Source organism: Oreochromis aureus, linkage group 15 (genome assembly GCF_013358895.1).
Source record: "Oreochromis aureus strain Israel breed Guangdong linkage group 15, ZZ_aureus, whole genome shotgun sequence".
In the NCBI taxonomy this organism is placed as follows: domain Eukaryota; kingdom Metazoa; phylum Chordata; class Actinopteri; order Cichliformes; family Cichlidae; genus Oreochromis; species Oreochromis aureus.
The window spans coordinates 20372036-20395521 of record NC_052956.1 but is presented as its reverse complement, the minus strand read 5'-3'; the positions used below and the strand labels follow the sequence as shown (position 1 = coordinate 20395521).

Here is a 23486-nt window from a genome sequence, read left to right as displayed (position 1 = left end):
AGCTTTATAGACCAGGATCAGAACTTTAAAGTCTATCCTCTGACGGACAGGCAGCCAGTGTAAAGACCTCAGAACTGGACTGATGTGGTCCACTTTTTTGGTCTTAGTGAGGACTCGAGCAGCAGAGTTCTGAATGAGCTGTAGTTGTCTGACTGATTTTTTAGGTAGAACTGTAAAGATGCTGTTACAGTAATCAAGCCTAATAAAGATGAATGCATGGACTAGTTTTTCCAGGTCCTGTTGAGACATCAGATCTTTTATCCTTGAAATATTCTTGAGGTGATAGTAAGCTGACTTTGTTATTGTCCTAATGTGTTTTTCTAAGTTTAGAAAAACAGTCAAACTGCGTCCATCACTACACCTAAATTTCTCGCCTGGTTGGTGGTTTTCAGGTGTATAGACTGAAGTTCTTTGGTGACCTGTAATCGTTTTTCTTTGGCTCCAAAGACTATTACTTCAGTTTTGTTTTTGTTTAGCTGTAGAAAATTGTGGCACAACCAGTCATTAATTTCCTCAATGCATTTACCAAGAGCCTGTACAGTGTCTCGGTCTCCTGGTGACATTGTGATATATATTTGTGTGTCATCTGCATAGCTGTGATAGTTTATTTTGTTGTTCTTTATAATCTGTGCTAGTGGGAGCATGTAAATGTTAAACAAAAGAGATTCCAAAATGGAACCTTGGAGAACTCCACATGTGATACTTGTCTGCTCAGATGTGAAGTTACCTATTGATACAAAGTATTTCCTGTTTTCTAAGTATGTTTTGAACCAGTTTAGTACAGTTCCTGAAAGACCTGCCCAGTTCTCCAGTCGTTTGAGTAATATGTTGTGGTCAACTGTATCAAATGCTGCACTGAGATCCAGTAAAACTAAGACTGACATTTTTCCACTGTCTGTATTCAGACATATGTCATTAAACACTTTGGTCAGAGCAGTTTCAGTGCTGTGGTTCTGTCTAAAACCTGACTGAAAGGCATCATAGCAGTTATTCTGTGTTAAGAAGTAATTGAGCTGTTGAGAAACTGCTTTTTCAATGATCTTACTTGGAAATGGGAGATTTGAGATCGGCCTGTAGTTGTTCATTTGTGTCTTGTCAAGATTGTCCTTTTTCAGTATAGGTTTAATTACAGCAGTTTTTAGTGGTTCTGGAAAAACACCTGAAATTAAAGAAAGGTTGACGATCTGTAACAGGTCTGACTCCAAAGTCTTTGAGACCTTTTTGAAAAAACTTGTTGGCAGGACATCTAAACAGCAAGAGGAGGAGTTCAGTTGACCTAAGATGTCCTCCAGGTATTTGCTGTTAATGGGGTGAAACTGTTTCATGGTGTTTAAACTATTTTTCGGAGACACAGTACATATCCCAAATCTGCTGTTGATGTGCCAATTGCTTGTCTAATCTTTTGGATTTTGTCTGTGAAGAATTTGGCAAAGTCATTGCAGGCCATGGTCGAATGAAGTTCAGCTGCAACTGACACAGGAGGGTTTGTTAGCCTGTCAACTGTAGCAAATAAGACCCGAGCATTATGACTGTTTTTGGTGATGATGTCAGAGAAGTAGGACCTCCTTGCACTCCTCAGTTGTAAATTATAGTTGTGAATTTTCTCTTTATAGATTCATAATGAACCTGGAGGTTTGTTTTTCTCCATCTGCGCTCAGCTTTCCTACACTCTCTTTTTTCATTTTTCACCAGTGTGGAGTTTCTCCATGGAGACTTCTTTCTTCCAGAGATAACCTTCACCTTAATGGGAGCAATAGTGTCCATAACATTTAACATTTTAGCATTGAACCTATTGACGAGCTCATTGACTGAACCTCTGGACATAATATAATGAAATCCAATCCATTATTATAAGGGAGTCGCTCTCATGACTCATCAAGTGACACCACTTACTGGCCAAATGGTAACATTGAGAAGGGGCTCAGCATAAAACCACTACCCGTTTTGTTAAAAAGAGCCAGCCAATTTGATTAAGATTTCTGACTAGTGTTCCTCCTACTGAGAGGAGACATCAGGCAGGATATGAACACGTTGGACAGATCTACGTTTGGCTTGGATATGGTTTGGTATCCACCCTTAACAGCTGGAGGCACATTTTTAAATCTTGGCTCAATACATACTTCCACCAAAAAAATTAAAGGAACACTCTGAAAACACATAAGATCTAAATGAGAAAAAGAAAATCAAGTTGGGTATCCATACTGATATGAAATTGGTAAGGTTTTAGAAACAAAAAGAAGAAAACAGATTGATTGTTTGATAAAAATTGTTTGATAAAAATTTAATTTCATTTATTTATTGAAAATGAAAATTAGCAACCTGCAGAGGCCTGACCTCAAAAACGCACCAAAAATCTGAGTGAAGAAATGATGCAGCAGCCTTGTAGCAATTCAAACTGGTACTCGCGGTGTGACGTAAAGCGGCGGTTAGACACAGCATGGCGTAAATCTGCACAAACATTTACAAACAAGCTTGTACTTCTTGAAGTCCACATATGAGTCACACACAGTGCTCCTGTACCTGTTTTAACAAGTTTACACTATATGTTTGTCTTGTGTCTGTGCATGTATTTGTGTGTGTGTGTGTGTGTGTGTGTGTGTGTGTGCGCGCAGGTCCACAGGCAGCAGGTGGAGGCTCTTCAGCAGCAGTTTAAACAGAGAGACAGTTTGTAACCAAATGTCAGCTGCTGAGCGAAAACTGCCCTAATTAGAAAACTCTATTATGCCACACTGCTGACTAGTGGTCAGATTATGTACTGCCCCATCAACTACTGAATGCAGACTGGCATACAGCAGACTGTAAAGTAAAATACAGTCTGTGACTTTGTCTGATGTAAATGTATCACATTCAAAACAGTTTTTGAGTATCCAGAACTGAACTATTGCTGCTTATCTGAAATTTAATGAAATGAAATGAAATATTTTCTGACAAAATACAGGGTGGGCCATTTATATGGATACACCGTAATAAAATGGGAAGGGTTGGCAAACTCCTCAAGATGGGTGGTGACCATGGTGGCCATTTAGAAGTCGGCCATCTTGGATACAACTTTTGTTTTTTCAATAGGAAGAGGGCCATGTAACCAATGTTCCCTCTAAACTGCGCGCGTGCGCAATTGTGCACTGTTGGCACGGTCTCTGTGCAGAAAAAATCTGCGTTGCGCACACAAAAACAAATTGTAACCTGAATTGAAATTAAAGTAAAGACGTTAACAATTCTGTTTTGCTGTGTTAGTCAGTAAGTGACTGGCTGCTCCCGTATGGGATTAGAACGATGCCGCTTTATCCCATAGTCCAGCCAATCACGCGATTTACATTCGTATATACGCAGCTAATCAACGTCGTTGACGGGCTATGACAGCGTCCTTATGTGCCAACACCGGTGTTTTAGGTAGCAAAGCGGCGTGGCTGATGTGGAGTGAAGCCACGCTAATGACAACGTGTACAACCATTGGAGATGTGAGCAGGACAGACGGAACAATTGACGGAAAAAGTGTGGACTTTATACCAGTTTTTAAATTGTGTTGATAGGCCACGTAAAACCAGAGTTATGATAAAAATATATGCAATGTTTGGTTTTCTTCCTGAATACTATCGTTGTTTAAATTTACTGCGGGAAGAAATGGTAAAAACTGTGTTTTATAAGGAAAACGCTCGAAAGCACTCTCCGCCTGTGAGCAAAAACAAAACCAAAACACCCCCCACCCTTTCGCATTGGTCGAAAAATGTACCATGTCGACCAATCAAAACATGGCATTTAGTTGTTAAGAAACGGGAGGAAGTTTTAGAAGTGACGGTGGTGTTTTGATATGTGAGAGATTTGCAATGTTTAGCGCAAATCTTGTGTAGTTAGTGTGTAGTGTAGTCAATAGTTTTGTTGTGTGTGTCAGAACAATGAGGCGACTGCTGAATGTTACAGGTGTTACAGGAGTGACACATCTCCTGTTGTCAGGCCTGCAAGTATCAGGCTGTTGTTCTCCTTTATCTCATAGTGGACAAATTATTTTTTGGAGTGGCACAAATAATTTGTGTGGCATCAGATTTGATGCAGAACACCTGATTGTTCTGTAAATAGTTTGAAATGTTTGTTTAAAAAAATGCCCTGGCTGCAGTTTTAGGTAAACAGCTGCAAAAGACACTTTGTTGTTTGCAAAACTGAGTTACTTTTTTTTGAAGAAGTAACTAATTAATTGCTCAACATTGGTCATTATATACTGTATTTTTCAGACAGACTTACAGGATTCTCTCCCAGACCACAGACTCATACTCATAATACAAGTCAGAGCTTTATAAAAAAAAAAAGAAAGAAAAAAAAAGAAAGTTGTGTTTTTAAAATTGGAGTTCAAGTTATTTTTACTTCCAATAGTGTTAACATACTACACAGGTCATGAACAAGATTTTTTTTAATTTTCATTGTAAGTGGGCTAAAGCAGTTAATTAAAAGTAGTCTAACATAAATGTAAATGCTGTAATTTGATTATTTTAATAAACCATGTAACTTGGATGGATTAGATGCTGGTGTGACCACAGTGCACACGTCTGCTGTTACTCACAGTGGTCCAAGGGATCGCTCAGGGAGTTTGTGTGTTCGCTCAGACACATGAAAAATTAGAGGGAACATTGCATGTGACACATCAAACTTATTAGTAATGTCACAGGAAAAACAATGGCGTGCTTGGTTTCAACGTAACTTTATTCTTTCATGAGTTATTTACAAGTTTCTGACCACTTATAAAATGTGTTCAATGTGCTGCCCATTGTGTTGGATTGTCAGTGCAACCCTCTTCTCCCACTCTTCACACACTGATACCGCAGGAGAAATGCCAGCACAGGCATCCAGTATCCGTAGTTTCAGGTGCTGCACATCTCGTATCTTCACACCATAGACAATTGCCTTCAGATGACCCCAAAGATAAAAGTCTAAGGGGGTCAGATCGGGAGACCTTGGGGGCCATTCAACTGGCCCACGACGACCAATCCATTTTCCAGGAAACTGTTCTAGGAGTGCTTGGACCTGGCACCCATAATGTGGTGGTGCACCATCTGGAAAAACTCAGGGAACGTGCCAGCTTCAGTGCATAAAGAGGGAAACACATTATCATGTAGCAATTTCAAATATCCAGTGGCCTTGAGGTTTCCATTGATGAAGAATGGACTCACTATCGTTGTAATAATAACAATAATAATAATCATCATCATCATCATCATCATCATCATCATAATAATAATGATGATGATGCATTTTATTTGGGGCGCCTTTCAGAAACCCAAGGTCACCTTACAAAGAACAAAAAAAAGGAACAATAGTCATAAAATGCATAAAATAAGTTAAAATTGCAAAACAGAGCTTGACAACAGATAAAATCAGCACTAAAGCAAATAAACCAGTTTAAACAGATGTGTTTTGAGCTGTGACTCAAATACAGAAAGGGAGTCAATATTTCTTATGGCTGGAAGAAGAGAGTTCCAGAGCCGAGGAGCAGAGCGACTGAAAGCTCTGTTCCCCATAGTAATAAGGCGTGAGGACGGAACAGTAAGATGAATAGCAGATGATGATCTGAGAGGGCGGGAAACAGTGGTGATATGAAGCAGGTCACACAAATATGAAGGAGCAGATTTATGGATACACTTGTATGTAAGAAGTAAGATTTTAAAATATATCCTGGCTTCTATGGGCAACCAGTGAAGCTGTTGAAGAACTGGGGTAATATGAGCTCTTAACGGAGTACGGGTTATGACCCGTGCTCCAGAATTTTGAAGAAGTTGGAGTTTATGAAGGGACCTTTTAGGGAGACCAAATAGGAGGGAATTGGAATAATCAATACGGGACGTAATAAGACTATGGACAAGGATGGCAGCAACATGGGGAGTAAGGAAGGGACCGAGTCGGTTAATATTACGTAAGTGGAAGCATGCAGACCGGGTTATGTAATTAATGTGAGACTGGAATGAAAGAGTATTATCAAGTATGACACCCAAACTCTTAACCTGAGGGGAGGGAAGGGTAGGAGAATTTTTAATGTTAATGGAAAAACTGTGGGATTTGGTTAAGATAGATGGTGTACCAACAAGTAAAACTTCAGTTTTATTACTGTTAAGTTTGAGAAAATTGGAAGAGAACCAGGATCTAATCTCAATAAGACAGTTTAAGAGGTAGGTAGGTAGGTGGGAGGGATGAATTGGGTTTAGAAGAAATGTAGAGCTGGGTGTCATCGGCATAACAGTGAAAATTTATATTATATTTTCGGAATATATGACCAAGAGGGAGCATGTAAATAATGAATAAAAGAGACCCTAATACTGAACACTGGGGCACACCAGCAGAAACAGGATAGAGACTTGAAGAATGGGATTTAAATTGGATAAACTGAGTGCGGTCTGAGAGATATGAGGTGAACCAGGCAAGGGGGGTGTGACTAATACCAATGGATGCTAACCGGTTCAGGAGAATATTGTGAGAAATGGTATCAAACGCCGCACTAAGATCAAGAAGGATGAGGATGGATAGGAGACCAGAATCAGCTGCCATCAGAAGGTCATTGGTAATTCTTAACAGTGCAGTTTCTGTGCTATGATTGGGGCGGAAACCAGATTGAAATTGTTCATAGAGATTATGGTCATTGAGATGTAAATGAAGCTGGGAGGCGAGAACTTTTTCAAGAATTTTTGAAATAAAGGGAAGATTTGATATAGGGCGAATATTATCAAAGTTATTGGGGTCTGCACCAGGCTTTTTGAGAATTGGAATAACAGAAGCATTTTTCAGAGATGAAGGAACAATTCTAGTGTTCAGGGAGGAATGGATAATGCTGGTTATGAGAGGTGCTAACGAGGGAAGACAGGCTTTATATAACACAGTGGGGAGAGGGTCAAGTTGACAGGTGGATGATTTAGATTTTTTAATAAGATTAGATACATCAGTTATGGAGGGAAGAGTAAAGCTTGAAAATAGCTGACAGGAAGACAGTGGGGGAAACAGGAGGTCTACTTCAGAGTCGGAAGCTCCTAAAGAGTTAAGTTGACGGTGAATATCTGAGATTTTACAGGTGAAAAAAGAGATAAGAGACTTGCAAAAATCAACAGAATACATGTGGGAGGGGAATGTGTCTGGAGGTTTTGTAATTTTACTGAACAATGAAAAGAGAGACCTGGAGTTACCTTCATTAGAACTAATTAAACCAGAGTAATAAGCAGATTTGGCTGAGGCAATGCAGTCCTTGTAGAACAAAACATGATCGTTGTACATTTCTTTATGTACAGTAAGTCCGGTTTTCTTGAATAGACGTTCGAGTTGGCGTCCTTTAGCTTTAAGATGACGCAGGTCGGGGGTAAACCATGGTGCTGAACGGGAAAATGAGACAGTTCGATGTTTAAATGGCCTGTATTTTATATAGCGCCTTTACTAGTCCCTAAGGACCCCAAAGCGCTTTACATATCCAGTCATTCACCCATTCACGCACACATTCACACACTGGTGATGGCAAGCTACGTTGTAGCCACAGCCACCCTGGGGCGCACTGACAGAGGCGAGGCTGCCGGACACTGGCGCCACCGGGCCCTCTGACCACCACCAGTAGGCAACGGGTGAAGTGTCTTGCCCAAGGACACAATGACCGAGACTGTCCGAGCCGGGGCTCGTTTAAGGGGGGCAAATATGTTAAGAAAGTTATGAAGGTTGACATTATAATGGCAAACGAGTTCATGAGGGGTTGACGAGCTGTGAATAGATGGAAGGTCATGGACGGCAGATGAAAAAACAGCTGAGTTAATATTACTAATTTTCCTAAAAGTGATATTACGAGAGATACAGGTTTTGGAAGCGGTTATGTTTGCATCCAAAGAAATAAACATATGATCAGACTAGGGAAACAATGTGGCTTTACAATGGATGGGGGTAATGCCAGAACAACAGACCAAATCCAGGATATGACCTTTAGAATGGGTAGGGGATTTTATGTACTGTAGAAGCCCAAAACCTTCCAGGCAGGAGGTAAAATCTCTGGAAAGAGGGATTTTATCATTGTCCACATGAATATTAAAGTCACCATTTATTATCAGATTTGGAGAAAGTGTGGAGAGAAATGAGTGAGGAGGGCAGAAAATTCATTTAAAAACTCCTTATTTGGCTTAGGTGGCCGATAAACAGTACATATGATGGTGGGGGTAGATCCATGGAGCTGTAGTGCAATGTATTCAAATGAATGGGAGGGAGGGGCAGAGACAGGGAGAACTTTACAGTGCTTTCGGTGAATTATCGCGAGACCTCCGCCCCTCCCAGAGATGCGAGGTTGACAGGTGGAAACAAACTCAGATGGAGTGGAGTCATTGAGAGAAACAAAGTCATTGGGCTGTTGCCATGTTTCAGTCAAGCAAAGAAAGTCCAAATTACGATCACAGATCACATGTCAGAATTTACCCATAGAGCAGAAAGAATTTTATGGACAAGCAGCCAACAGCAATAATCACCTTTAGATTCACCTCTTCAGATTGTTGAACCTGATTAGAGCCACCTGATCAAAGGCTCATCAACATTTTGCATTCACTCATTTGCACAATCAGCACCGCAACAAACTCGCCATATAAGGCCGACCTTTCTGCTCCATTTGTGAGGCGTTCATCTCACAAAAAAGGAGATTAAAAAGAATCTCACACTACAGGGCTTTAAATCGTTTCTGATATCAGCAAGCAAAAGCATGATGGGATTATGAGTGCTGTAACATCTCTCTGCTTGCATATTGTGCTTTTGTGCCTCTTCTCACCTTCGCCAAGTGCTTTTTCAGAGAGAAATGACTGTAATTCACATATCTTTGTTGACGTCTGTGCCTTGTGTAAAATTCATGCATACTGAGGCATTTTGCATGTGTTCCCAACAACAAATGGAACAATTTAGGAATTCATAGTATTAATCGTATTTAAATGTCAGATAAGAAATGAAACAGTTCATACAAGTGGTTTTTATTCCTGGCATTGCAAACCCTTCAAACCAACACCAGCAGTAGATAGCCACTCAGACAAGCTGTGCTTTGAGGTCACTTTTTTCTTAACCAGCTATTAACTGAACAAATGACATTGTGGCTTCTGTGGTACTGTTTTCCTGGGGTCTTTCAGACATTCATGTATACTACACGGACAGAGAAGGACTCACTTATGTTCTTATGACTCTTTCCACGCTGCCCTCTGCTGATGCCACTTTCTCCGATAAAGAGAGATTTACTGGAAAGACGATTTGATAACATCAGAGCTGGAAATTATTAGTTCAGTAAATTTTACATATCAGAAATATATTAAGCATTTATTATTTGAGTAAGTATGCCTAACACGCCATGGAACACAGGAAATGGACTGAGATATGCAATAATAGATTCTAAGTGTGTATCATGTTGCTGAATATACTTGTTTCTATTGTACAGAAATTCTAGAGTCCACCTTTGTGTCTGCAGTGCAAATCTTGTCAGTATCAAATTATCCAGGTATATAAAGGACTGTTAAGTGCTTATTAAGCACCCCAGCAATAATTTATGTGAAAGGACAAAGGATGATGTCAAAGCACTGACTGACCTCATTATAAGTTCATGTGGTGCAAGCTGATATGTTCCCTGTGCCAGTTCAGTCACTGCACAAACTTGATTTTTACTTCCCAAAGTGCATTAGTTCCTCACATGGAGCATAAAAACATGATTTAAAAAAAATCAACAAATTGCAGCACATAGTGTAAATAAGTCAGATCACTAACATTTTAGCTAATGTTTCAAATGTCCATTATGTTTGCGTTTAAAAAGCTAACCTAGTTGATTGTGAAAAAGCTCAGCCGAAGGCTTCATAAATGGGGTTTAACTAACCCAGTGATTGACCAGTGATGGCTGCATCTGTCTTTTATATACAGTCTGTGTGTAGAGCTGATTGTGACACACACGTAACAGCTAGCATACGTAAGGTGGAGCTGTGGCAACCAGACACAGTTAGTCACATGGCGAGTCAAGGCAGATGTGGGTCATATCTGGGCCTTAACATTTATTGTTTTCTGCTTTATAGAGTAAACCAGAGAAATATCACCTACACAAAGTTTTCTTCTGATATTTGAAGCTTTGCATTGAGTTGTAACTCATTATTATGACACCAAGGAAAGTCGACACAGAAAGTTCCCAGCCAGATGGTAGAGTCGAACCCAGGTCCTTCTTGCTGTGAGGCAATAGTGCTAACCACTGTTCCACTCAGCTTTAATGCTATATACCCGTCCACCTGTCAACTTTGTTGAACTTTTGGAGCCTTAGTGATCTCCGTAGAAGTCCACATTTTCACCAGTTTTGTGCAGAACCAGATCAGATGCGTGCGAGCAGCAGAGTTCATGGCAAATCCCCTTTTTCTAATAGATGTTTTCAAAGTTTCAAATACTGAGTTACTACTTAAAGAGCCACAGTACATTTCAGAGCCACACAACAAAAATGTGCACATTAACTACTTTAATTAGAAAAGAGTCACTGTCTCACAGCCCATTAAAATGTGTGTTCACGTGTGAGTGTGTCAAAGTCCACTACTAACCAATAACGCTTTTTTATAATCATAAAAAAAAAATCAATCACAGATACTGTTTGTCTAAAATTTTCTTTAACAACCACAGGTTTTCGTGTGGGTCGTGTGTTCCAACATAAAAGCTAATCTTGTTCCCGTGACTGCAGCATATAAAGAAACTCAATTTACCAGCAAATTTGATCATATTTAACATGTAAATGAAATATGTTCTGATGCAAGCTACACAAAGGGCTGTAGGATCCTCACTAATGATGCGTTAGGTCAAATAAACAAACCAAACCTGAAAAAAAAAAAAAAAAAAAAAAAAAAAAAAAAAAAGCCTATCAGAGCCTCCAACCCCAAAGAAAACAGTAGAAAAGCACCATGCAGTATGAGTGAGTATTTATTTACACCAACTAGAGTATGCCACAGGTTAAGTTGATTTGAAGCATTGGCTGATCAGTGGAGGATCTTTCGGTCCCCACAACAGCGAATCAAAGTCAGTATCAGCATCCTTATCTGCCGTCACCTTCTCTTCTCTCCTGCTCTTCATCTTGTGTCCTTTGCCTAAAACCAACTGACCAGTTAGGCTCTGAATCTCCTGTAGGATTGTCCTTATGTCCAGTTCGTGCTGCGAGGCTTTCAGAGTAGCCCTGTTAAATGGAAACGTCCTTATGAAGTCTCCAACCTTCACCGGTGGAATATGTTGTCCATTCCCTGTGGTTTTCTCCGCAGTGATCCGAACTGGCTTTGTGCTGTGAACATTTGAAAAGAGTCAATTGTCATCCCTTTTTAAAGAAGTGTTAACAGCTTGACCTTTTGGTTCTCAAACTGGCCTCAGTTTTATGAATTTCAAGGCATAAAAATGCAATTTTCACCAAAATTGTAAAATATTCCAAGTCCAAAGTAATTTAAGTAATAGGTCAAATTTTCCACTTTTAAAACCAACGATTTGTTCTTTGTTGGACATTTTGCAAATTTACAGTACCTGTAAATGTTTGGGAGCTTCCAGGACGCAGCAGGCCGTGTGAATGCTTCCTCACTCTCCTGGGTGTCAGGTATCAAAGAGGAAACGTCTGTCTCTCCTGAGCACTGCCTCTCAGCTTCTGTTTCAGTGTTGTCATGGTTTGTAACATCAGACCTGTAAAAAGACCCGTTGTTCATGAGGTACGATACAAGAGGCTGACGAGACTGTCTGTTCAACGCTGACTCATTTGTCCTTGAATCCTGGCCCAGTATCGGGTTTGGGGTCTGGTTGGTGTGCAGTTTGATAGCACTGGTGTTAATTATTCTGCATCTAGCTTCACGTATCTTCGATAATTCAACAGGGGGAAGGCATCTTTGGTAGTTGGCTTCAAGGTCACGCTGTTTAAGCTTACCCCGTTTTGTCTTTTCAGGCTGATGAGATGTTTTTAGCAGAGGGAGAATTTGAGTGTGCGAGCCCTTGTTACCTCTCTTTTTCTTCTGATGGTTTAACGTTGAGAGCACAGGTGCAGACGGGTGGTTTGCCTTAAAACAAGGTTGCTTGTATCTATGTTTCCGATAAGCTCTGTCTCTTAAGCTGTCAGTCAATGTGTAGTTCATCATATCAATGACATCACTGACTAGCTTTTTCTTCACTGAAATATCAGCTTGGCAGTCCAGCGTGAGTGCAGGGCTGTAGTTGACCTCCAGCAGCCAGGGCTTAAACTTGGCATCTATGAGGATGTCAAATCCAAACAACTCCACACAGTTAGGACAGGAGGGCACTGATGTAGCAATGGCGAGGAGGGTCAGAGTGACGATGTTGTTGATCCTCTGCCACAGAAGCAGCTCGTTGATCTGTTGACTGTGGAGAAAATGTCTGAATTTGCTCATGGTCCACTTACATCCCCGGCCCACTCTTCCTTTTTCGGTTTTGTAGAAGGGACCGAACTTGTTGATGCTGGTGTTAGTGAGGTGAGCATACAAGTTATGCAGAGATGACAGGTTGAACTTCTCAGTGGCAAAACGCACCAGGCCTTCTTGATGAATGTACACAGTCAGTGGATGAAAGCTCTTCACACACACGTAAATCCTCAAGTCAAACTTGTAGCCGGAGATCAGCAGAGAGCTGCTAATGTACCTCTGAATGACAACAGAGCAATCATAAACCAAGTCCTTAATATCCTCGAAGATGAAGATCCCTCGGCCTCTGGAGAGATCCACAGGCTTAACTATCCAGTAGACCGATGTTCCTCTGGCCAGACGCAGTCTGTTGTACTCAGCCAGGAAGCAGGTGTAGTCATTGGGGAGGATGAAAGTGGTGGGACTGAAGTCATAGAGAGCCGAACCAAATGTTGCTTTCATTCTCCTCAGGTTGCGTGCCAAGCAATCCTAAAGAAATCCGAAAGAAATGCAAATCATTCTTTTGGTATAAATTCAGGTTTGTTTTTTTATTACTTCGTTGAAAATGATGTAAAATCTTCCCAAATTAACTAAAACTATCAACAGAATGTAAAGAGACAATCACTGACGTTATGTCACAAACATTTATGTGGTGTGCTGAAGATAATTTAGAAGTTGAAGTCAAAGGGCAGTAGATTACCACTTTGCGCCACATTATCATGAGAAAGTGAATCAATACAACCCGTATTTAACAAGGAAGGTCATTAAGAACTTTGTTAATTGCATTTGCCACCAGAAAAGACGAAGCCTGTTCAGGAAATAAGGGCTGGGAAAATAAGAAATATCAAAGTTAAGAGAACAGCACGTCTGAAACTCAAACACTGGTATAATGCTGACCCCTGGTGATAAAAGTTTAATCAGCAGAGGGTAACGACAAAAAGTACATTTCAAACGGACCTATTATGCTCTTCCTTGTTGTTCTCATGTACATACTATTACACTTGGTTGAAGTTTCAGATGAAGTCAGCGTATGTACAAGTAGTCAGAGTCTACTAATCATCCAGTTACAATTTTTTTTCTTTAATATTTTGGATTCCTGCCAGGATGGCACAGTGGTAGAGTAATTACCATGGACCCTCACTGCAGGAAGGTTCTAGGTTTGAATTTCCTGGTCCAAAATCATGCGTGTTAGTTGAACTGGTTGCAGATGTGTGAATCTCAGAAGTTATGCTTTTTGTTTTTCCAAAATTTCAAGCACTGACACAAAAATTTTTAAACAGCTCAAGAGCGGAGTTTTGTTGTACGAGAGTCGTTTACATTTCTCGACGTAGGAATGAGATTCAAATGAACAGTTTCTTTTTCTGGTAATACGTCTGTCATTCCGAAACATGTAGTTTTAAAAAAAAAAAAAAATCTATGTAGACATGCACCTTGCGTGTGATGCCAACAGTTTTAGGATGGTGGTTGAGGCGTTGCCACGGCAGCAGGTTGTGATATTGCGAGGTCTGAAATGAAGAGCCTCGCCAGTAAAGGTTCCAGTCTTCCTCCTCACGCTCTCCTTCATTATACTCCTCCCACCCTCGCTCCAGAAGCACCTCCCTCACCAGCTCGGGGCCTCTGTCGTGCAGTCTGAACACCAAGGATGCAGCCATACAGCATCACCCACTATAGATACAACAGAATAACATTAAATTTAATTGTAACTTAATATAATAACTTAAGTTACATTAGCATTTTAACATTCATAAAATTGGAGGATATGGTGTGATATAAAAGGAAATTTAGCATGATAAAGTGGCATATAGGAGAAAGTCATCACTTTATCAAATATTGGCAGACCATAAAATGTGCACTGATATCATCCAAAAAAACCCAACATCCTATATATGCATTGCAAAAACATAAGAGAACCTAAAAAAAAAAAAAAGAACTGTTTTCCAAAAACACTAACAGTTGAAGCTTTCCAGAAAGCTTCATTTACATTAGAGCATAAAGTGTCATGTGGCTACAGTGCAAAGTATTATTAAAAAATACAAGGTGTTCCATGCTGTGGAAAATTGCAGAGGACATGGTTGGAAGCCAAAAGTAACACCTGTGTTGGCGAGGAGGATAGTGAGAGAGGTGAAAATGAATCACCACCAAGGCCATCCTGGTGAATCTGTGCTCTGCTGGTGACAATGTCTCAAGGCAGACACTCCAACGGACCCCGACACTGTTGGGTTCCACGGATGCAGACCAAGGAGGACGCTACTTCTCCAGATAAGGCACACAAAAGCCCGCCTGGCCTTTGTAAATGGTCATCTGGACAAAGAAGACGACTTCTGGTCTTCTATGTTATGGTCAGATGAAACAAAAATTGAATTGTTTGGCCACAATGATGTTTCCTTCATTTAGCGTAAAAAAATGAAGCCTTTCACCCTAAGGAGACCATCCCCACTGTCACGTGGGAACCTAATGCTTTGGGGGTGTTTTTCAGCCAATGGACCAGGGACCCTAATCAGAGCAAATGGCACCATGGAAAAAAAAGAGCAATACATGAAGATTCTCAACACCAACATCAGGCAGTCTGCAGAGAAACTTGGCCTTGGGCGCCAGTTGACATTTCAACACGACAACAACCCAAAACACACAGCAAAAGTGGTGAAGATATGGTTAGCTAACAAAAACATATTTTGCAGTGCCCAGCCAAAGTTCTGACTTGAATCTAATCAAGAATCTGTGGAGGGAGCTAAAGATCATGGTAAGGAGATCCTCCAACGTGAAAGACTTGGAGCTCATTGCTAAAGATGAATAGGCGAAAATACCTGTGGAGACATGCAAAAAGCTGGTCTCCAATTATAGGAAGCATTTGATTGCTGTAATAGCCAATAAAGGCTTTTCTATTGATTATTTAGCTCAGATATAAATAAAAGCTGAGAATTTTTTCCCCCACAATGATGCCTCTTTTAGATCATCTCTTTTGGAAGACACCCTTGTCATTTCTGCTCAAAACAATTATGAATATGAATAATTATGGACGTGTGTGCACACACACACACACACTTTATTTTTAACAGGTTTGATTACACAGAGCTGCGAGATGTGCCAACTCAAATCTGCGTCAAAATAAAAGCATGCTTGGCATGTTGATCACAGGCACACCAGTGAGTTTGTGAGCAAAATTACTAGATTTTGAGTGGAAAAATTTCCACATCCTTTTTGCATCTTCCAGGCAAAATTCAACTACAGTTCAAGGGTTTCAAACAACGTTGAGCTGCCACTTAACAGTTTATCTCTTGGCTGGACACTCAGCACCTTGTGTGTAATCCAAAGCATTTACACGGTAAATCTGAGAAGCCCAAACAAAACCGACACTTTGTCCACCGTCTGCCAAGAAAGAGGGATCAGACTGAAGCTTCAATATGCCAGCTTACCAACAGGCTCCTATTTAAAAGGGGGACAAGGCTGCAATCCAGACTTTGAAAACCTCTCAAAAACATTTGAACATATGATTGCTTCTTCTCACACAAAACAAAAACAGCGGCAAGAATATTTCCTCACAATGTTTGCAGCAAAGGACAAAATGCAAGAAAGTCTTCATCTGCACTGCTTAAAGAAAATGCAGTGATGGATGAAAATGGAATATAAATGTCAAATTTAAACAAAATGAAAAAGACTGAGCTTACCTTTGAACTGAGTTGACTTTAAAAGTCGTTGTTTATCTGACAGATAATTGAAAGGTAGGATGCAAAAGTCTTTCCTCTCTGCTCACGTTACCCACAGCTTAATGCCGACAGGCTTCCTGTTCTCTTAGCTCCTCCTACAGACCAAACTAGACTCTCAGCCTGCCACTGTTGATCGTTGTGGATATATGAAAGACCTTTAGGATACAGCACTGGATGTCTACGTTCATATTACAGTCTCCTTTTCAGACTGGACAAACTTCCCCACAATACCTCCATCACTCGATATTGAGTCATGACTGATCATCATATGCAGCTTTTCAAATGTCAATATTGAGCCTGAATATCTCTAAACTTTTTTTGCTTGCCCCTTCTGCTTTTACAAATGTCATCTTGTAATTCTAGCATGTGACATGATGCTACTGTAGTGTTTCTGTTGTTCATAAGAAGACAACCATGGTGGCAACAAAATTTATTGGAACACACAGATACATGTGAATATTGTGTCGCTTCTCTGCCAATTTTTATTCCTCCAGTGTCCAGTACGTGGCGTAGTTTCTCCACACAACAACGCTTGTGAATATCACAAATAGGGTAACCGTGCATACAAATAAATAAAAATAAGACACACCCATCTTAAAATTGATTTTTTTTAAATTCACTTTTAATTTCATCAGAATGCAGGTTAACCAGTAGATGTCATCTTATATGAAAGAAGAAATGTCTGGGTTGCTTTTGTCTGTAGTTTGTGCCACATTTACGGTCAATTGAACATGTAACTGTTACAAAATGAAACATGCAATTATTTAGTTTCAAAATTTACCACAGCGGTAGAGTTTATTCAGTCTTTCTATGTCAAGCTGGCTCAGATGTGTCCTCTGACCTATCTCCACACCACTCTGCTTAGGCAACACAGTTGGATTTCCATTTGTACTGAAGAAATCCCTGCAAGACCGGGAGGGAGGGTAAACTTATCTGGAGTCTGTTTCAAGTACTTTAAAACTAGAAAATGAAATTAGGACAATGTCAACTTACCGCCCATAGTGCATTATGGACGTGAGATCATAGGGTAGGTTTTGAGTGTTTCCATGCTTCACCTTGAAGTTATTTTCTTTCCCTTTAAGGAAAAAGAAATCCAAAACAGCATAGCTGAACATGATGCATCTACTGTATCACAATAATAGCCAAACTAATTTCTTCATACTGAAGTTAATGTTCCCTTTCTTTGATGTGCATTACAAGAGACAGTTATAGTTCTTGTTTCAAGAAAATGAGAGCTTTGACAAGGAGAGATTGAGCTGGCAGGAGAGGATCTTAACATTCATGTTCACCAACTTGTACTTTACATTCCATCAACACCACTGGGGGCATATTTTCCATTATACAAACAAAGATCTCACTTTTACTGACCAAAGATTTAAATTGCATCTGAAGTAACTGGGCTGTGTGAACAATCTGGATCCAACTTGTTTTTAACTGCATTACAACTAATGCAAAAAGCAAATGAGCTTGTGTACCTGCCACAATATTCTGCCAGTTCACTGTGACATATTTATCCCGGTCTTCACGAGTGTGTTCATGATACAGTCCCAGAGCATGGAGCAGTTCATGGCAAAGGTTCCCCACGGTGCACATTGAAGCAAAGAAGAGCTGCTGGGCTCCTCCTTGACAACCAACGAATGAGGCACAGCTAGGCGCAAAATAAATAAATGTTAGAGTTCAACCACTCATTTCTGACCTGAGATTCTCCCTTAATGTCTGAATATATGGATAATGGAGGCTGAAGCCAAAATGTACCAAATTGAATGGAACAGGCTGCAATTTGTGTCACAAACTAGTAATAAGGTTAAATAATTGTTGGGCAGGCTTTAATGAGTGGGGGAGATTTATCCTTCCCCCATGGTCTTGTATGACCATGCCTACTTTATGGGCTTTCCCTTTTGCTGCCAAGCACATCGTTTCCCCATCTATAAATCTTTCATTAAATCCTTTTCTTCCCCATCCCTTTCTAGTATCAGGTATTCAAGTCTCTAGTGAAACCACCACAGTATAAAATTGGATTGAATGATTGAAGCGTTTAGAGATAGACCTGTAATAAAAACAGGTGTGGCAGAGAGCAGGCCAGCAAATGCTGGAAGTTTCTAATTTCCTTAGTGTTGCTTTGTTTCCTTGGAAACAATTTATGGCAATTTCCTGTACTGCTTCATCTTTAACAAAATAATGAACCTACCCAGAGATAGTTGACTTCTTACCCATTGCCAGTCACAAGATTCAAATAGTTCGACTCAGTGTCTCGTTTCTTAAAACGAATACATGCGACATCCGATATCATCTTAAAGGCAGCTTTAATTTCTGCCCCTCGGGAAACTGTTGGAGTCAAAACCAAATCAATTATCATCCAGTAATCAAATATCTGGCCCTATTTGAGGCACAACAACCTACCCAGTTCATCAGTGATGATGTAAGGGATGGTGGCATCCGGCCACAGAGTCTGTACAGCATTTCTGTTCTCCTGCAAGTTTAAACATACAGCAATTAGCAGTGCCACACAAAATATAAATAAATATAAAACCCCTCCATCTTACCGGAATTAGAATGTCTCCCTCCTGGACTGGCATGTCTTGATTAAACTCTGACAAAGTGCAGGATTTAAAAATCAGAAAAAGAGTAGTCATTGGACATGAAAACTAAGTGGTTTAGTGTGGCCCACTAATCAAGAGGCTGATTTTTCCATCTGCAGTAAGGCTCGATTTGTGATCGGCTGTTCCATGGCCATATGTGCAAGGCAAGAGGCAGCGAGATAAGAAAGATCCCAGAACAGAGCCAGCTGATTGGACATTGATTAACTGAAATAGTGCTTGATGGCATCTGAGTATCTCATCTGGGCTGGCTAAAGCATCTTAAATACTGTGTCTATAGTAGGATGTGTAGAAGGGCTGACACTAGCTAATCTGCCAGGATTGTGGCCAGCCTAATCTCATGCTATGCTCAAGTTTTACCTTTCAAAGTTTCTGCACTCTCATTCTTTGAAGATTCAGGTTCTGGAGCTGCAGCACCTGCAGACAGCCACATATTTAGAACATCTCAAACATAAAACCTGAGAGTCTGAAGTCCTGTGAAAACAAACCTGAAGCAGAGCCAGTTGTATTTGAAGTAATGTGGGTGTCATTGAAAGATGTGGCATAATCTGAAACAGAAACACATTCAACGTCCACCATGTTTCCACTTTTAAGCATGTACAAAATACTAATACTAAAGACTAATTGTGAAGATATAACCCACAAAAATAATGGCCAACCTGCAGCAGGACTGGTGGCATTCAGGGCATCAGTTAAAAATCTCGGACCAACTAAAACAGAAACTACAAGTACACACAATGTTTTTAACCAAGAAAAATACAATTAATCTGCAGGAGCTGTCTGTCAATGTCTAATCATACAACAGACTAGCGCAAGTGAGTCAAGCCAACACAAAACTGTAGCAGAGTCTGTATTATTGTGGGTGTCATTCAAATTTAAGGGATAATCTGAAACAAACATCCAATATTGACTAGCTTTCCAATTTTTAAGCATGTACACAGTATACTAACACTGTAATGGCCTTCCAATGACAAAACAATTATTTGCACCAACCTTCAGCAAGACTGGTGGTATTCAGAGCATAATTTAAAGGAGTTGCACCAACTGAAATATAAAGCACATCCAGTACCCATCCAGTGTTTACATTGTGAAGTACAGATTCCATATAAATGACAGCAACTATACACAAAAAAAAAAAAAAATCTCAAAGAATTTCACACACCAACCATCCTGGGATTTACAAGGGAGTTAAGAATAATGATGGAATTTATATTCTACAAATGGAAAATAATCTGAGTCACTCAGTGAGCACCAACCTGGAGCAGAGCTGGTGGTATTGAAGGTGTCATTTAAATATATGGCATTGTCTGAAACAAACATCCAAGTTTCACTTCTTAAACATGCAAGTTATATTAAGACTAATGTCTTTCCAGTGACATAACCCACAGAAACACATTAGCACAAACCTTCAGCAAGACTGCTGGCATTCAGGGCATCATTTAAAGGAGTTGCACCAACTGAAATGGAAACACATCCAGTACAGATTACATATAAATGACCGTAACGATACCAGAATCAAAGATTCTGGGTCATTGTACACCCATTGTATGCAGTGGTCCACACCAAATCATAATATCATATGCACAACAACTACCCTGGAGACAGTTAAGTGGACTGGATTCATGATCTAGCAAATGTAAAATATTCTGAGTGATTCAGTGAGCACCAACCTGGAGCAGAGCTGGTGGTATTCATGGTGTGATTTAGAGAAATGGCATAATCTGAAATAAAAATACATCCAATATCATTCATGTTTCCACTTCTTATTTTAAGGGTGTACAAAATAAACACTGGATTAGAACCAACATTCAGCAAGACTGCTGGCAATCAGGGCATCAGTTAAAGAACTTGCACCATCTGAAACAAATACGGAGGACCCATGAAAGAGAAATATTTTCTGTGAAGATTGCCTGTTATGTATCACCATAGAAGTGTTAGAAATGACATAAGGCATCATTGTGTTCTAGCAAATGTAAAAATGATGCAAGTGCATTAACTGATCACCAGCCTGGAGCAGAGCTCGTGACATTGTGGGTGTAATTTAAAAAAAAAAAAAAAAAAAAAAATCATAAACTAAGCAGACATCAAAAATCTATCATGTCACACTTGAACTCTTAAAATAAGGGGAACTGCTGCACATTTCATACTGCATCCACCCTGAAATCTACATGCATGTAATCTGCACCAAACTGATGCAGAGTACGTTTCATTCTGAGCGTCTTTAAAAACAAAACATAAAATAAAAAATAAAAATGGGCGCCAACTGAAAGTGAAACTTTCATTATCTTAACTACATTTGTAAATGTTATTGATTGATTATGAATTTAAAAGACTAGAGCTTACCTCTTGGAGTCGCTGCAGTGGCCATCTCATACCCACCCGTGGTAGTGGCAGTTAAAGAAACATTACCTACAAAATTTACAATCCTCAGATTATTTGTTATGTTGCAGCATATGCAAATTAAACATGCAAAGGAATCTAATGAGCACCAACCTGTGGAAGGACTGGTGGGACTGATGGGAACACTGCCAACTACATACACAAAAAACTATTATCACTATTAAGCTAAAAATCCATACTTTGTAGTACGTGTGTTTTTATGCTGTACCTGTTGACATGCAGAAGGCAGCTAGCAGCCACATAATGCAGCAGGGCATCTTTTGGCAAAGAGAAAAGCTGTAAAAGCTGTTGTCGCTCTGCGATATATATATATATTACTATCTCCACAGGTGTCATCGCTTCCAGTGATTACAGCGTTCCAAATTTAAATTAGACCACTAGATGGCGCTACATTATTTCTGGTTAGCAGTGATAGAAGAGACGTTTCACAGGCAGGCGACATAACACTAAAACAATCTTGAATTGAGATTATGGGAGAGAGAGCAAAATGTCATTTATTACGCATTTGAGCTGGATAGAGAATTATTTTTTGTGAAAGTATCATGTCTTCTTCTTCTTCTTCTTCTTTTTTTAAAATGTGTCATACCATGTATTTGTTCTCTAATGCCCTTCCTTTGTGGAGGTCATGGGAATCTAATGTGCTTGCGAAATACATGAGTTCACCTTTTTGTCCCCCAGTCACCTGTGACTCACCTGTAAATCTGCTGTCCAATAAAATCCAAATAAACAAGAACTACTTTTAAAGGACCCTCATAGCTCTTCAACTCTTCTTCATATGTATTCTGGAGATCTATGACTGCTTAAATGAATTTTTTAATGAATACTGGAAAAGAAAATATTTTTAAATAAATGACTGCTGTGCAGCATAGTGGTGGAGTGGTTAGCACTGTTGGCTCACAGCAAGAAGGTTCTGAGTTTGAATACACTAGCTAAAGTATTTCATGTTTGTGTGGCGTCTCTCCACTTCCTCCCATAATGCAAAGATGTGCCTGGGTTAGGTGGCTGTAACAATAACAGCAGTAAATACCTCAGATTGCTTAACTGGCTCTGAACCAAGGTTGTCAAACACAAGGACCTGAACCAGCAAGCCAACAAATTTAGTTTTGATATCTTTGCAAAGGTGAATATTTTTTGGATTTCATTATATCTTCACTGTTAATTTCATCCAAATCATAGGCCTGAATTATTGCTAATTTTATAGCCTTATTACTGACAGAGGCACTACCCACAGCCTGTTATACTAAACTAACAAATAACAGATTAAATGAGAGCGCTGTTAGTTCTCCATTATATAAATGAAAATTTATTACTTTGTAAACAAGTAAGTCTGACACCTTCCCCGGTTTCGTTGCTCTAGCATGGCCACAAGATGGCGCAAAATGAAAACCTGGAGAAGCTTATTTAATTGCATTTAATGTATTTTGGTCCTGAACTGCAGTTTAGTCACAGCTATGTTTGCTATCAGACTGAAGGATGTCTCACAGTAGAATCCTCTAATAAACGAAATGTTGTCAATGTTTCACGGGTGTAAGGTCAGAAGTCAACGAAGCGACTTCAGAACAGGATTGACCTGTAAGACAAACTTCAGGGCTAAATACTTCGAGTCAACTTCTTGGCTATGTGTCATCAGAAATGTCGCATTCATGTAACGTCGGATATACAGTGGAGAATATGTAACTAGAAAAATTCAACTTGTTTATTCTGTCACTTGGAGAATCTCAAGAGTGATAAAATCTTTTGTTGTTGTTAATTCATTTTTTTTAATCAATAATGATGCATTTGGATTCCTAACATAAGTATGAATTTGATAGGTACAATAGTTCAAGTCTTGATAGTTTGACATGGGTTTTTTGTTAGTGAGTAGCACTGTGTTGTAAATTAATTCAGCCCAATTACAGTTTGTTTACATAGAACTAAAGCCCAGCAGTCGTCTCAAGTCATCCAAGACAAATGCAAATATTAGCAATTAACTACGGTTTAGAGTTTGTGTAGTTTGAAGTAATGACTTGGAAAAGAATCTGGTTCAGCACAGCGCAAAACAGTTACATTAATAACAAATGGTTAAAAAATATGTGTGATTTTTAGTTTATAGTGGTTTATTGTATGTGGGATTAAAAAAATATATCAATAAAACAACATCAGTAAGACACGTAATTTATACTATTTGTTGGACATCAATAAAAATATTTCTATATTTTAAAAATATAAAATTTTAAAAATCCATATAATGTCTTATGCTTTAAAACAAAAAATCATGAAAATGAAAGAAGAAGAGTTCATGTGACTGCTGTTACTGTTAATGCTACTTGTTGCCAGTTTCCACATTCATAAATGTAAATTTACAATTACTTTCTTGCTATACGCCCTCACGTATGATCATTTTCTCGTTGTTTTGTTTGTCTTTTTCTGTT

At 39.5% G+C, this 23486-nt stretch overlaps 2 protein-coding genes across 7 annotated transcripts; both read right to left on the bottom strand.

Moving 5' to 3' along the window:
* Positions 1-10901: 10901 nt before the first annotated feature.
* On the bottom strand, positions 10902-14032 carry ttll2 (tubulin tyrosine ligase-like family, member 2). The gene is made up of 3 exons (XM_031756269.2): positions 13805-14032; positions 11497-12863; positions 10902-11263 (listed from the first exon to the last, which is right to left on the bottom strand). The coding sequence occupies exons 1-3, from the start codon at positions 14024-14026 to the stop codon at positions 10942-10944; spliced, it is 1911 nt and encodes a 636-aa protein (XP_031612129.1). The 5' UTR covers positions 14027-14032; the 3' UTR covers positions 10902-10941.
* A 2646-nt stretch (positions 14033-16678) lies between these two features.
* Positions 16679-21428, bottom strand: LOC116333137 (high choriolytic enzyme 1-like). Of its 6 annotated transcripts, none has more exons than XM_031756293.2 (16): positions 21284-21427; positions 21169-21207; positions 21019-21084; positions 20346-20396; positions 20082-20132; positions 19932-19982; positions 19669-19719; positions 19335-19397; positions 19164-19223; positions 19036-19092; positions 18622-18668; positions 18479-18548; positions 18289-18403; positions 17554-17726; positions 17072-17153; positions 16683-16981 (listed from the first exon to the last, which is right to left on the bottom strand). In XM_031756293.2, the coding sequence occupies exons 1-16, from the start codon at positions 21330-21332 to the stop codon at positions 16849-16851; spliced, it is 1158 nt and encodes a 385-aa protein (XP_031612153.1). In that variant the 5' UTR covers positions 21333-21427; the 3' UTR covers positions 16683-16848. The 6 variants fall into 6 exon arrangements, with proteins under 6 accessions (XP_031612156.1, XP_031612159.1, XP_031612153.1 ...); XM_031756294.2 differs by having other exon boundaries at positions 19335-19385; XM_031756296.2 differs by lacking the exon at positions 19932-19982 and having other exon boundaries at positions 16679-16981; positions 19335-19385.
* Positions 21429-23486: the final 2058 nt, after the last annotated feature.

What these genes read in the sequence shown, in the direction of transcription:
- ttll2 (XM_031756269.2), bottom strand. Translation starts at nt 14,026, where the DNA reads ATGGCTGCATCCTTGGTGTTCAGACTGCACGACAGAGGCCCCGAGCTG. An exon ending in CTGTTGGCATCACACGCAAG is followed by an intron (nt 12,864 to 13,804) that starts GTGCATGTCTAC and finishes GGATTTCTTTAG; the next exon opens with GATTGCTTGGCACGCAACCT. An exon ending in AAGCTCCCAAACATTTACAG is followed by an intron (nt 11,264 to 11,496) that starts GTACTGTAAATT and finishes AAATGTTCACAG; the next exon opens with CACAAAGCCAGTTCGGATCA.
- LOC116333137 (XM_031756293.2), bottom strand. Translation starts at nt 21,332, where the DNA reads ATGCCCTGCTGCATTATGTGGCTGCTAGCTGCCTTCTGCATGTCAACA. An exon ending in AGGGAGACATTCTAATTCCG is followed by an intron (nt 18,549 to 18,621) that starts GTAAGATGGAGG and finishes TTAAACTTGCAG; the next exon opens with GAGAACAGAAATGCTGTACA. An exon ending in TCCATAATGCACTATGGGCG is followed by an intron (nt 16,982 to 17,071) that starts GTAAGTTGACAT and finishes CCGGTCTTGCAG; the next exon opens with GGATTTCTTCAGTACAAATG.